This window comes from Argiope bruennichi, chromosome 8, assembly GCF_947563725.1.
Source record: "Argiope bruennichi chromosome 8, qqArgBrue1.1, whole genome shotgun sequence".
NCBI classification, from domain to species: Eukaryota; Metazoa; Arthropoda; class Arachnida; order Araneae; family Araneidae; genus Argiope; species Argiope bruennichi.
The window spans coordinates 95,375,719-95,390,409 of NC_079158.1; the positions used below are offsets into that span (position 1 = coordinate 95,375,719).

At 28.0% G+C, this 14,691-nt stretch overlaps 1 protein-coding gene across 1 annotated transcript in view; it reads left to right on the forward strand.

Moving 5' to 3' along the window:
• The window catches only part of LOC129981321 (U3 small nucleolar ribonucleoprotein protein IMP3-like), a 58,803-nt gene extending 50,707 nt beyond the window's left edge, over nucleotides 1-8,096 (forward strand). Inside the window, exons 3-6 of the mRNA XM_056092112.1 lie at nucleotides 6,863-6,937; nucleotides 7,064-7,143; nucleotides 7,788-7,912; nucleotides 8,018-8,096. Of these exons, the coding sequence (XP_055948087.1) occupies nucleotides 6,863-6,937; nucleotides 7,064-7,143; nucleotides 7,788-7,912; nucleotides 8,018-8,041 (304 nt within the window). The 3' untranslated portion in view covers nucleotides 8,042-8,096. The remainder of the gene's footprint in view (nucleotides 1-6,862; nucleotides 6,938-7,063; nucleotides 7,144-7,787; nucleotides 7,913-8,017) is intronic.
• Nucleotides 8,097-14,691: the final 6,595 nt, after the last annotated feature.

The following is a 14,691-nucleotide window of genomic DNA, read 5'->3' on the forward strand; positions in this document are numbered from 1 at the left end:
AAAAAAAAATGTGTTGAAATGTTTAACCAAACTGATAGTTTATTAAAAGAAAGGCTTCATAACGTAACGTTTGTTGCAAAATCTATAATTCCACCCTTGTTTTATTGTTATTATTTTATTAATTGAACTCCTACTGCTCCCTTTTTTTATTAATACTCTTTCCATCATCTTCAATCCAAAGTTCCTATTTCCGCATTAAATTTCATTTATGCATTAGAAATCATGATGGGTGGTCTAGATGATGGACTTTTCTCCAATTCGTCCGCAGTTGCGTAAACAATGAACCGAAAAACTGGTTAGCAGGGGCAAAAATCTGAGTTGTCCGTTTCGCAGTCTTCGAACTTCTTTATTTTGGTCGCTTGCTGGATTTTTTTTTTTTTTGTTATATTCTTTGTAACTAATGGTCATGTATTGTTTTTTTTTTTTTTTTCATTTGATGGATATCAGCGGATATGATGAAAGTTTGAACGAGGAAGACATAGATTAAAACTATTATCATTCAACCCTCTCCCCCCTTTCACTTCTAGAATAAATTACATAGTTCCTTAAGTTTTATTGCTTAGTATTTTGCTTAGATTAGTAAAATATGCATGCGCATAAAATTTTTGAAGCTCCCTGTCTCAAATACATTGACATAGAACAGTATCCCATTTTATCTTTGAAGAGAAAAAAGTCTTTAGTCATTTCATTATTTTGTCCAAGAATTTTTAAGCATTTTTTGGCTTACTTATCCAGTGCACATATAAAGAGGTAAATGAAATGTATCAAAGAGGCATTAGTAAAATAGCCAACAAATGAATTCAGTTTTGTTTCTTTTTAAATATATTAAAATATTTTAAAATTTGAGTTTTTTTGTATGTGTGCACTTAAGTAAGAAAGTAATTGATCACTTGGCGACAGAAATTCGGGTCCAAAAATTCTGCTGCATGACTCAAATGTATAGATGGATTTTATAGATAGAAGCCCATGTTTATTATGTATTTTTTTAACTGAATTGCAAAAAAAAGTCGGGAAAAAGAATTTAAGTATTCTCTTTATCTTTTAATTTTCATTATTTATAAGATAATGAAATTCCCAAATATTTAACCCATTACGAAATTTTAATTATGCATTCAGGTTTTTAGTCTGAAGAGTCAGTTCATTCCCATGGACTTTGGGAGACCTTCAATTAATTTGTTGACATTAATGTGTCCTCAACCTGTGAATTTTTAACGCAACATGAAGAACGTGAAGCGTTCGATTATTTCCTATATAATTTTCGATGCCTCGAGAATGGTAATTTTCATTGTCTTTAATAATCAATGTGGACAAGGCCGCCACCACCTACCCTACCATTAAAATCATTCCTAGCGTCTCATCCGGTTTAGAATATGCATATTCAATTAAAAAAAGGCCTGAGACACTTTTTTTTTTCATTGCCATCTTCATTTCAAGGCTGAACAACGATATAAATTTTAATTTCCATCGAGGGGTCAACCAGCCTATTGAACCCTCCACCAACAAAATTATTCGTCGAATGTTAAAATCTGGACACGGAATCCATCAAGGTTGGGAAAACAGTAGTTGTGCCAAGCCTGTTCCACCTCCCTTGACAAGAATTTTTAATTTTGTTTTCCTTTGTTGTTCGTGACTCACCGTTCGATTGAGTTCCGATACTTCGATCACGTCCTCACGATTAATTACTGATTTCTTGTTCATCCCTCCCCATCTACCTCACGTTCGACGTCCCCCTCCTTCCTGCCAGGTCCCTTCAGATCGGCATCGGCCTTCCTGTTCCTGAGTAGTTATGATCTTCAGGTTGATTGTTCTTGTTTTTAAAACCGTTAGGAATTCGGAGACCTCGACCAACTTATTGAATATTACCTATTGTCTTATCGGTGGCACATGACCAGCATAAAGCGATGGTTGTGTAAGTTTAGGTCATCTTGCAGGTCTGCGGTCATAATCGGATCGCTTTGTCATTCTGGTATATAAGAGGTTAGGAGGAGTTATAATTTGATTAGTTAGTTTTGCTGATGAATGTTTTGTGATCGACCTAGAGGTTATCTTTCGTCGTGTCGGAAGTAACTGATTGTGGGTAAAAGTTAATTAAGGAAATGATTATATGGATTAAATATAATTAAATGCTGCTGGTTTGAATATTGAAACATTTTAATGCACGCTGTTCTGAATGAGCAATTAATAAAGTTGTAAAGTTCAGTCTATGTAGCAAATGGAGCAAATATCGACCTTTGCATAGATTATTATGAACTGTCGTGGAATTTCTTTTGTATGTATCATATTTTTCAGCTTTCATGTGTACTTTATATCCATCAACAATGATTAAGAGTCCACGTAACACTTTTTTTCTTTTTTATACAATGTAAAGATTTTAAAATAGATATTTTTAGAACTTTTTGACTTACTGTGGGAAAGCAGTGACTTTTCAAAATTTAGTGTATCATTAATTTTTATTAAATACAGTACATTCCCGAGTATTCGGTTCGCGACTATCCAGCTTTGTTTTGTTTTTTATCGTAATTAAATGAGGAAGACAAGGCGTCTATTAAGTCATCTATTAAGGACTCACAAAAGCTAAAAACTGTATGTTTTGACTCTTATCTTAGGGTTACTTTTTCATATATATATAATCATTTATTAGTGAAAAATAAAATTAGTTTGAGCTAATTTTCTTAAGATTCGCGATTTATGTCAATGTTTTGTTTATACTTCCTGCATTTAAATCGGGAATTACAGAATTTATGTTAAAATATAAACAATTAATATCTTTTAACTTACTCTTTTTCTAATAAATTCTTGAAACGCGTAGTGCAGTATATAAACTTCCAGTACAGAGCTTTCTATTTTAACTCAACAAGTTACCGGCAACAGCTTCAATGATTCACCGGACCGCGAATGCGTTCGCATTGAAATAAATGGAGGGCTTAGTACTCAGTAAGAAGTGAGAAAAAACATATTATAACAGTGAATTTTGGATAAAAACTTTGTCTTCTTGTACCAGTGGGCAAAGAAATGAATTCATAGAACTCTAGCCTATCCAGCCTTTTTTTGTTATTTGGCCAGTCGTTCCATCACATTAAGTCGAATACTCGAGAATGCACCGTAGAAAAAAATTCTATATGAAATGGTTTTTCAGCAGCTATATTTGAAATGCTTCATACTAAGATGTTTTTTTGTTAATATAGTTTGAAAAAAAATGAAGATTTAGATGCTATGCTATTTTTCGTGACCTCTAATATTCTTCTGCATGACCTCATTTGGGTTGTGACCCACAGTTTAAGAAATATTCATGTAAAATTTTTTAACTGATTGAATAATTTTTCTATAACAATTATAACTTTCAGATTGGAATAGAAAATGCTTCCCCTACCTTTGGTTCTAGCAATTCCAGGGGCTCATACTTTTTTTTTTTAAATGAATGGTTGCTTGTTCTTCCGCAAAATAATTTATGGAATTTTTAATTTGCGAGTAGTCTGTATTGGTGGTCTTTTTCGTTCCCACATTTCATACATTTTTTTCTCCCTCTTTTTAACTCAACTCATAAATTGTCCCAAAATTCATTAATACACCCTTGTCTCACAAAACCATCAAATATCCCCGAAATTCCTGCCTCATAACTATTTTCAAATCATCGCCAGAATTTCGCAAGAGTTGTCACATAGCTTCACATTTTCGGCTTCCACCTCCATGAAATATTCATTTTTTCCCCCTTCTTAAGTGCTTTCATTAAAAGTCCTGACTCCCAAAAATAAGATAAATAAAATATGTCTATAACAGACCTTTTACCGCTGGCCTATAAAGACGGCACAATTTTTTTAAGACACTTGCGCACATAATTGCACTTGATGAGGTAATAACCTCCGAGGACATTTGAGTTGACTGCGACCGTACTCGAAAGAAGAAAAATGTCGACTCTTACTTCTTAATTCTGTACGGTGGTGGCAACGACGGAAAAAAAAGCTTTTGCGTTAAGCTCGTTAACCGGCTTATACTGTGTAGAGTTTCTAATTACAACTCTGTCTTGCAGCAAGAAGACAACCTGACCTTCCTGATTCATGAATTTTTCATCATCTAGGGGCTTTTTTTGTTAACAAGTATTGCTTACATGACTATAAATCTTATATTCTGGGTCCCTATCTCCCTTTTCGGTGAAAGAACATTTCTTCGAAACATAGAGTTTCGCCTCTGAAATAGCTGTATTTGGAGAAAAAGTAGCATACTAAGTTATTTAATAGTTCTTAGATGAGTATGGGAGATAAATGATTTCTTGAAATCCTTAGTCTCTTATCCTTAGCCGGAAAGAATGCTGAATGCTCTCGTTATAGAACAATTTTAGATATTAGTTGGTTTCATACAATATCTGTCTGAATATTGAATAATTTTACATAAATGCATTTCAATAGAAAATGGTATAAAATAGGAATATCTAGGAAATTTAAAAATTAATATGCATTACTGAATGACGATCATTTCTAAATTGCATAGCTATACTTAAAAAAGGAAGTTTTTGTGTACGATGTTGAGAAAAATTTCATTTACAGCCATGAAATTTGTCTCATAAGTAGTCGTATAGGTAATTCGATGAATTCTAAGCTTGAATTTTAAAACTTAATGAAGAAAATATTAATTCGATATTTTATATTGTTGGAAGTGTTTCCGCACTTATTTGCCTTTACAGTAGTCTTCTTAATCCGATAAATATGGTTTAGAATCCCTCCCGGATTATAATGAGTGTCAAACATAACTTTGAAACAATTGTTCCTTCATAACTTTGAAACATATGATTGATTACACAAAAAATATTTTTACTTCGTTCTAAAAATTTGAAAAAATTACCTTTTCAGTCGCGTAAAATTTATTTCTGTACGACTATTTCTTTGAATTTAATCATTTTTCTAAATCCGTTGAAACTTATTTTACAATTTAATCACAATTTTCAATCACGTTCTGTTGCCAATGTGAAAAGTTTTTTACTGAAAAATTTTCGCCTTAGCTTTTATTTTTTAATGACTTTTAATGTACGAACTCTATAATTTATTTTAAATATCGCTGTTTATAATGTTTTGCAATTTTCTTTTATTATTTTATGGGTGTCACTTGACATATTATATGTCATTTTCATAGTTGTTTTTAGTTTGAACTCAATGAATAAGATAAGATAAATATCTTATCTTATTCATTAAGTTAATTTTTACATATATCTAAAAACAAATAAATAATATATGGTTCGTGCATCATTGTTTACATATATATATATATAAAGCAAATAAATGCAGGCTGAATCGCGGATGCAGTGACTAGATTTCCTTCTTTGTGTGTGTGTAATATATATATATATATATATATATATATATATATATATATATATATATATATATATATATATAGCTCAGTTATTAAGATGTTTCTACATTCCTCCAACTGGGTTTAAGGATTTTTTTTTCATTGTAATTCTGAAGAAATTGCCGCAACATTATTTTTACACCATCTTTAAAAAAAAGAATCTTTCTAATGAAATCAGTTTTAGTAGCGTACAATTTTTCTTTAACTTTTTTAATCAGATTTTTAAAGTTAATTTTAAAAATACTTTTTATCAGTTCCATTCCTTTACATCTCTATAAACTATACAACTAACAGCTATTGCTTTTTCCTATTTATTTATAGAACAAATATACACATGCGAAGCCGCCGGGTACAGTGTTAGTACCAAATATGTTTTGTAATTTTTATATCTTAGAGAATCTTTATTTGCTGATTCAATGAACAGTTTTGTACATTATAGTGAGACAGTAAAACCTTAAAAATATAAAATCGGATATTTATATACATCCTATGATTTAAAAAAAAAAAAAAAAAGAGCAGTGGTGTTTAGAAATATGCAATCTATAGTAATTTTCAATCTTTCTTATTTTTATAATTAACCCTTAAAAACGTTTTGAAATTAATATACAAATTTTATATAAAAAATTTCAAGAATTTTATGAAAACCATGATTTAAAAATAAACATTCTAAATAGACAGAAAAAAAAAAGGATTGAATCTTACATTAGTTATCAATAGAGGAAAAAGCTCTGAATAAATTATTTACAGAGAGAGTAAAATTGGTTTGAATTGTGATTTACAGTAATGAAAAGTATTGTTGTAAAATACATTAAAAATGTTTTTTAAAAATATATTGAAGATAAAGGGAACAAAATTGTACGGCAACTAAATTGTTATGAAGAAAAAGGCAATTTTTAAAAATTTCCAAATTATATAAAAATTATTTTTCTGCTTTAATATTTTCTGAAGTTATCAAGGAAAAAAATAACAAAATGTTGCCTAATATTAATATTTTAACTCGATTAAAATTGTAAAAAGGCACCGTTCTGAGGTGACATTTCCACCTTCGAAAATATATTTGTGCCAAATGTCATAGCCTTAGTTCGAGGACTCCAGACCTGGAGAATGTCAACTGACATTCCCCTTCATTACTCGTAGAGATTGATTGTAGCCCATTTCACCTTTGAGGTGTCATAGGCTACTTCAAATATGGATATTTTATGCTGGTGTGCCCTTACTTAAAATTCCACAGACATTAATTTCACCAAAAGTTGCGTTTCTTATTTATTTATTTTTTTATTGTCCGATTCATTAAATCTGATAAAAGTTTTATACATAGTAGCTTATAGATTAATCCGAGGGGATAGATAATTTACTGTATGAATAAATAATTTTAATGATGATATTTCATTCGGTGCATTAAACCAAATGCAATTTGCTAGTTTTACAAAATTGGAACTGTGCTGCCATCTAGTGTTGAATGGAAACTTTTTGTTCGATCTGAAGTTATTTTAAAGTTATCATTCCTTTTTCTTTTCAGGCATTCTATGGGTTTAATCTCCAAAAATGAAGGTTTAGAACTTTGTGACAAAGTAACAGCTTCTTCTTTTTGCAGGTACATTAATTTTCAATTTCATTATTTTATTTTATTGATTATACGATATTGGAAATTTCACTAAGATTTTTACATTCGTACCCATTACGACATTGTTTAAAGTGAATCTTCTTTTCTCTTGTTTAGGAGACGTCTACCCGTATTGATGACAAGAAGTAAAATGGCCCCATCTTTAAAGGATGCAACTAAGTTCGTAGAACAAGGACGTATCCTTTTTTTTAAGGGGGAAAAAGTTTCCAGTTTTTGATAAATAAAAGCATTTTGTAATAATTTTGCAAAATTTTTTCTCCAATAATTTAAAAAATTATTATTATTATTTTACTCATGGCATCATTATTTACTTGACTATTTTCATCCGAGAAATTTACCAAAGCCAGAAAATTTTATAATAAAGGGATAAAAAAAATATAACAATGATAAAAAATAATAAGATGTTGAAATTCCATTACTTAATGAATTCTAGTGAAATGCTTGTTACATTTTTTTCGGTTTTCTTTTAAAATAGTTAACAATTAAAAAAAAAAAACTAAATGTTTTCCCAATTTGTCATTTCTATTCACGGACTTAACAAAAATGGAATCCTTGATCATGAAAAGGGACTAGAAATATACGAATGTTTTTTAAAATACATGAAAAAGAAATCCTTCTTTTATATTTTAAAGATTGACTTACTTTGTCCCACGTATACTCAGAATTTTTGCATTTGGCTCTTGCTATCGTTTGAGTTTGATGGATATAACCAGATTCGTTTAAAACCAAATGCCCATTTCATTGACCCAAACCAATGCTAGCATTTAGTTTAAGCCATTTCGTTATATCTTAATGTATTTTGCTTAACTTTTGTGATCAGATGTTCGTATTGGACCAAATGTAGTAATGGACCCAGCCTTTCTAGTAACTAAGAATATGGAAGACTTCGTTACCTGGGTGGACAGGTCTGCTATCAGGAAACACATAGCCAATTACAATGAAGAGGTTTGTTTTTCCTTATTTATTTTCTAAAATTTGAAGGATTTTTTAAGTCAATAAATTATTTATTTTTATTAAACTAACACCATTTTCTCCTCTTTTTTTTTCCAGATGGATGACTTTGACTTCATGTAGAAATGGATGTGTTATTTAATAAAATATTTGTAAATAAATCATTTTTGTACCAATACCGGTAGCCAGTAATTTTTTAAACTATCAAACATTAAACAAAGACATTTTATTGTTATATGAGTTGTGCCTGTTGTCCTTACCTAATCTGTCGTAATATTACGATAAAAATTTATTTTATTTCATATGTGTAAAAGTATTTTCATCTGCTAAATTACTTAAAAAAATTTTTAAAGTAGTTTAGTTAAAAAAAATTAATTTTAAAAATTTGATTAGCATGAGGATACCTGATTTTAATTTACAGCAGCAGAATAAATTGCAACTCATCAAAATTTTGGCAAATTACCTACAACATTTGTACAGATCACTGAGTTATTTAGCTGCATATTTAATTTTTTTGCATTATTTTATATGCACTAAACTTTAATAAAATTCATATAAACAAAATGTCTGATTTGCATGTTTCAGTTTCTCTTAATTACATATAAAAAAACTATTAAATGAGTTGAAAGTTATTATATGTCTAATATATTATCATTTTGGGAATTATTAGTTATTATTAATCATTTTTTTTTCTCATTGAGAAGCATTTAATATAGTAAAACTCAACATTTTGTACAGAACTGAAGATCTGGACCTTTAGTTTTAGAATAGAGTTATTGGTTGCTTTTATTAACGTTATTAAAATCTAACTTTATGTTTAGTTTTTTTTATTTCCCACAAATATTTTATTTAAATTTGAATGAAAAAAGAAAAAAATGTTGTTCTGTACAATTTACCCTGCAATGTTATTGTTACAACATAATGAACAGTTTTGTCAAAATTTTACTGTGCCATTTTACTGTATGATATGTATTTCCTCAATAATGATAACTTCTGTTAACTGCATGTTTCTTACAAAACTAGATAAAATATATTTCTTATTTTAAATACAATCCTTTTATTTAAAACTTTCTCTTATAATTATTTTGTGAATAATATAATTATTTTGTGAATGTGATGAATATTTATCTTTACTTGTTGAATTCCATATAGATTTCATTCTCTTCAATCTGATATTCAAAAAAGTGTATTGTCTATAATTATAACAGTTAAGGTTCTTTGAAATCTATTATTGCCTTAGTTTAATAAAACAACTCTCACATAATAAGATTAACTAAAGCCATTGGAAGTTCTTTGTTTTGGCATAAGATTTCAGTTAAGTTACTTAATTTAGTCTTTGTAAATTTTACTACAATATTATTTTAGAACATTTTTGAAAGAATGAACCTTGTTTCCACCTGTAACAAGCACTCACTTTACACTTTAATCATACAGTATATGCCTTACTCCCCCCCAAAAAAAAATTGAGATCATATCAGTATATTATTAATTATGCTTATAATTTTAAACAGTAATAATTTGAATGTTGAAGGTAGACATTATTTCATTAATTATAGACAGCAAATTACAGATTATTTTGAAATTTAAATTAAGTGATAGCTGAACTTTTATTATAATTGTGCTTTTGTATCATAGTGATGCAATTAATCATATGTATATACAAAGCTCATCCATGATTTTTTTTACCACAAAATATATGAAGATGAAATACAACTCTAATTATAGGATATATTGTAATATTTCAGATTAATTTATTACAATAGATAACAATTAAAATAACCACATTTTTGGTAAAGACTTTTTAAAATTTACAAGGAAGCGATCAAATTTTATTGGTGAAAAAAAAATTATTTTTCATTACTGTGTTATTTGAACTTGGATTATAATTAAATATTGGTGATTGAATTTTATATCCATAAATTTTTTTATGATATTAAAAACTTCTATGTTTGATGCTTTTTGATTTAACTTAAGTAGATGGTGGAGTAATTTAATTTTTGTCACTTATTTTATTAGGTGAATTATCGTCCATTCTGCATTTTTTTTTAAATATGTGATTCAATTCGTGAAATATTTCGGTTAACTCTACAGCGTGGTTGGCTATTAAACTAAGCAACTGTTTTTATTTAAAATCACGCGGAAAGATTTGTATATTTAAAATTTAATAAAAACAGCTTTGTCAGATATTCCCAACCCTATCAATTTTTGTTTTTAATGAAATAAGAAGAAAAATTACGAAGTCAAGAAGCCATACTAAAAAGATTTCATTGTTCATGTTAAGAATATGCAAGGACTTTATTAGACACAAATAATTATAAAATGATACACTTCGCAAATGATAGTGCTATGAATAGTACATTCAAACCACAAAACTTCGTTATCAACAAAAGATATAAAAAGCGAATTTGTTTGTGAACTTCAGATTTTGATTAAAATTAAGATTTTATTAAAAGGAATTGCAAAATCTATAAAACGCATCATCGTTTACTAATGATCTTTTTTCTAACTGATACAGTAACTGACTGCGACCGATTCTATCTGGATTTTATTTCAAAAACATTTATTTTTGAGATGTTGGCTGGGAAGTCAAACACTGACTCTCCGACCTGCCACGAAGGCACACGGATTTAAATCATAAGGCTGAATGACCGGATCGCCGCAACAGCAACACTGGCGGGAACTGTGGTTGATTCCTAAGGGCCATTACCGGCCACGGTACAGCCCTTCCCGAAGGAAGTACGTCCCGTCATCGATGAGAGGAGTCAGATCCCCCACCTATTTGTGTACCCTCCAAGGTGACGAGATCCAACCACCATGCCGGAAGCATCTCATCCTCATTTCGAGGTGCCTTTCCCCCGGGTGTTGATGTTGGCTGGGAAAAAAAATGTGTGCCCATAAAATACTTAAAAAAAATTAGCAAGTATTTCCGAGAGCGATATTAAAGATTTTGTTTTTATTTATAAGAATTAAAAAAATTTTTATTAATTTTTGCTAAAAAAAAAAGGACTTGTCTAGTGTTTTAAAGCGCGATTAAAGTTATTTTGTAAATTTAATATTTCAGGTTTCACTCTGTATCTAGATGCATTCAGTTCAAAGGCTATTTCATTTATATTTATTATATTTACTGAAATTAGATGCGACATCTATAAAGTAAAATAATCACTGAACAAGAAAGTGAAAGAAAATAAGTTAAATAAATTCTTTAAAAAGCTGTTTGCCATGATTACTTAAAAAAAAAACATTCTTGAAATGTTTATTTGCGAATAATTAATTGTAAGGTTTGTTATTTTGTAGTTCTGAGATTTTTAGTCGGATTTTTAGTAGTAATTTATTAAATTAAGAAAATTAAAAATTATTTGAATGTTTTAAATTAATTGTTAAAACCCCCCTCCCCCGAACTTACAAGATAAAGATGCAACAAAAAAAATTATTGAAATTTCTGTTAAAAAGATATCTTTTTCCTTCATTTCACTATGGCATTTTTCTCAATTTCCTGGTCCCAGAAAAGTGACTTTAGTCTACAAGCAACTCTGAAATAATAATTTTTATACCCAAATATACAATATTTATGCACTTTGTTTTGTTCACAATGTTTTTTCGCCAATCGGCATAAAAGTTTCAATATTTTTTTTTAAATCTATTAAAAGCAAACTAAGATCAATCAAACATACAGATACTTTTTCAATTTTAAAGTTATTAATAATTTGTCTATACAGTTTCATATATAACTGTTATTAAATTTTTCTGTATAAGGAAAAAAATTGCAAACATAAAAATTTCGTAAATTCTGTACGACTTTAAATAAACAGAAACAGTGCAAAAATTATTCTTTTAACAAATATTCTCTTATTTATTGTAGACTTAATTTTGTTCATAGTGATATTCATAAAACCTTATACTCATTTTCTATTGTATACGAATATAGCAATATCTAAACATAAATTAAGTTCGCATTTTCCGCATCATTTGGAAAATGAGTTTCATATGTAAAATATTAGGTCACAATGAATGATTTAAGTATGTACTTACTATTGCAGGTAACTCAAGCGAAACATATATAAAATGAGTATTTACACAAAGGATAATTAAAATTAAAGCAATTTCGTTAATTTTGAAAGCGATTTGATATTTTTTCATTAAATCGTATGACAAAGTAAATGAATCTGAAGAGTTGAATTCTTAATAAAATAAATAAATAAAGAGAATTGATTATCGTTTGCAAGTAATCATTTTTATAAACAAATAAATTAAAATAAGCAAATAAATATATAATAACAATGAGATAAAAATGCAAAAGTGTAATGCCCAAATTTTTAAAAATAAAAATATGATCATACATTCCCCCACCCCCCTTCTTAATGACAATTTTATACACTATAGAATTTTCTAGAAATTTAATTCATTTATTCTGGTTGTGAATAAAATAACCATCTTTTGATTTCTCTCTGTGGCAACTTTTAATTTGGAAGCAATTTTATTATTCCATGATCATTGCGCATTTAGAATTCTAATAATTTTCAACTCTTTATGTAACTTTTATTATTTTAATTATACATTTTATTTTTCTTTCTTATGGTGCTTTTTAAAAGGATTTGTTTATAATTGTGCGTAAAGAAGATTCCTAGCGTCTTAAGAATCGAAAATTAATATATCAAGTTGATTAAAGAATTGAAATATATAAAATGATAGAAAAAGGTAAGTATTCATTTTTTAAGGTTTTAAATTAGAATAATAATAATAATAATAAATAAGGAGCATAAAATAAATTTAAAAGCTTCTATATGTCACTAAATCTCTCATCTGATTGTTTTAAAATAAAACTGTTCTATAATCTTATAAGATAACATCAATTGGAATTCGATAAATAATTTCCAGAATAGTTGGAAAAAACTCGTTTCCAGAGCATAAAAATGACGAATGTAAATGTAATGTAAAAAAATTATTTCTTTACATCAAAAGAATTGTAAAAAAATATATTTATTTCTGCATGCTTTTATTTATGAATATTTTATATATGAAAGGTGAGAAAATCTGTGGAACTTTTTAAATTGCACCAATTTATATGCAATAAAGTAATCGGTTTTCTTTTTGATGTCATGAAGACATCAAGAAAAAAAAATTAGAAAAAGAAAAATTAGAAAATGGTAAATGTGCGAATGTGGCATCAAATGCATATTAATATAGAATCAGTGTTTAAAAAATGAAACGAATTTACTTTTCGAAAGCAAATTTTACTCTTAAGAAAATTCTTCTTGAAGTACATGTGGTGCCATCTATTATTCAAACTGTCAAAATTGAAACTTATTCAGTTTTCATTATGATTCGATTTGATGATATTATAATGAAAGTATATTCCCAATAAATTAAATAAGAAGAAAGTAATATCTAATATATAGGATAAATATCCCAAAAAGTATTTGAGATATTTTCGCAGAAAAGTTTCCAAAAGTAATTTTATAGATTTATACCTATTTTTTTAAATGTTTGTGCATGTAATTTATGTTTTTGATTCTGTTATTAAAATTATAACGGCATTTATTTACCCTACAGAGGACTAGAAACATCTGTAACTTCAAAAGAATTTATTTCTCAATTTTAGTCTAATAAAATAGGGTTCATTTCATTGATTACAAAAATGTTTAATTTGTATAGGTTTAAAAGTCGAAAATTAATAAATTCTTCTTTAATTCAATCTGATGGAAGCTCCTATGATAGAAAAATAAAGCTTCTCCTTTTTCTCGTAACAAGTTTTCTACAAATTTCAGTTCGCATAGAACAGATTCTCTTCATTACAATAGTATGAAATTTTTTACAAAGGTATTTACAAACATAATGCTTCTGATTTTTATTTTTATCTATGCCTTAGAGGCCTATTATAGAGGCTATGCCATATCTTAAAAGGCTTTTTATCTTGCAAAAATCTTATTATTTTAGAATTTCAAGATACATGATATTCATTATGTTTTTGAAATTTTTATTATTAGCATATTTAAATGTAAATAATTTCACTGCAATTATTAAACACACGATGATATATTATGCTAATTCTGGAATGATATTACCCATAATTACTTTCTCAGAGGGTACTGATTTGTGGCTATGGACTTGAAAATTTTAACGTCATAACAACTATTCTATTTGCCATTAAAAAACAAATATTTGAAGAAACGCATTTTTTTTTCTGCTGTTTTATAATTAAAATAAATCATTCATTCTGTATGTCTTGAATTTTCTATCAGATATTACATTTTACTTGATACAAACCCTCTTTATTTATAACTAAAATTTCGGCAAATTTCATTATCGAGAACGTTCCAGTACCCTAAAGAAAATTTATGTTATAAAATAACTTTATTTACTTTTTTTTCCACCAATTCTTCATCTGCTAATCATTTACATTGAATTATATAATCAAAATTTTTAACAGCAATAATTATGACCCTATTCAAGAGCATAAGATCATAATTAATCTCTTTAAACGCAGAAATAACAGGTACTTTCGATAGATATGTTCCTGAAAGATTCCATATTATGTGCATTAAAGAACTACAGTGCCTATTGCTAACACTATTATTGTTTTTAAAAAACTGAATAATTTTCAAAATTAAAAATATACATATACTAATTAAATTAAAAGAAAAATTCTTTTCTTCGTCATGTCTACTAAACACAAATAATGGGATTCCATTTTCTTATTGGCAAGTTATCTTCCCCTTCTGAACTATCATTTAGTATTATATTTGCATATACTTTATATATATATTTTTTTTTAT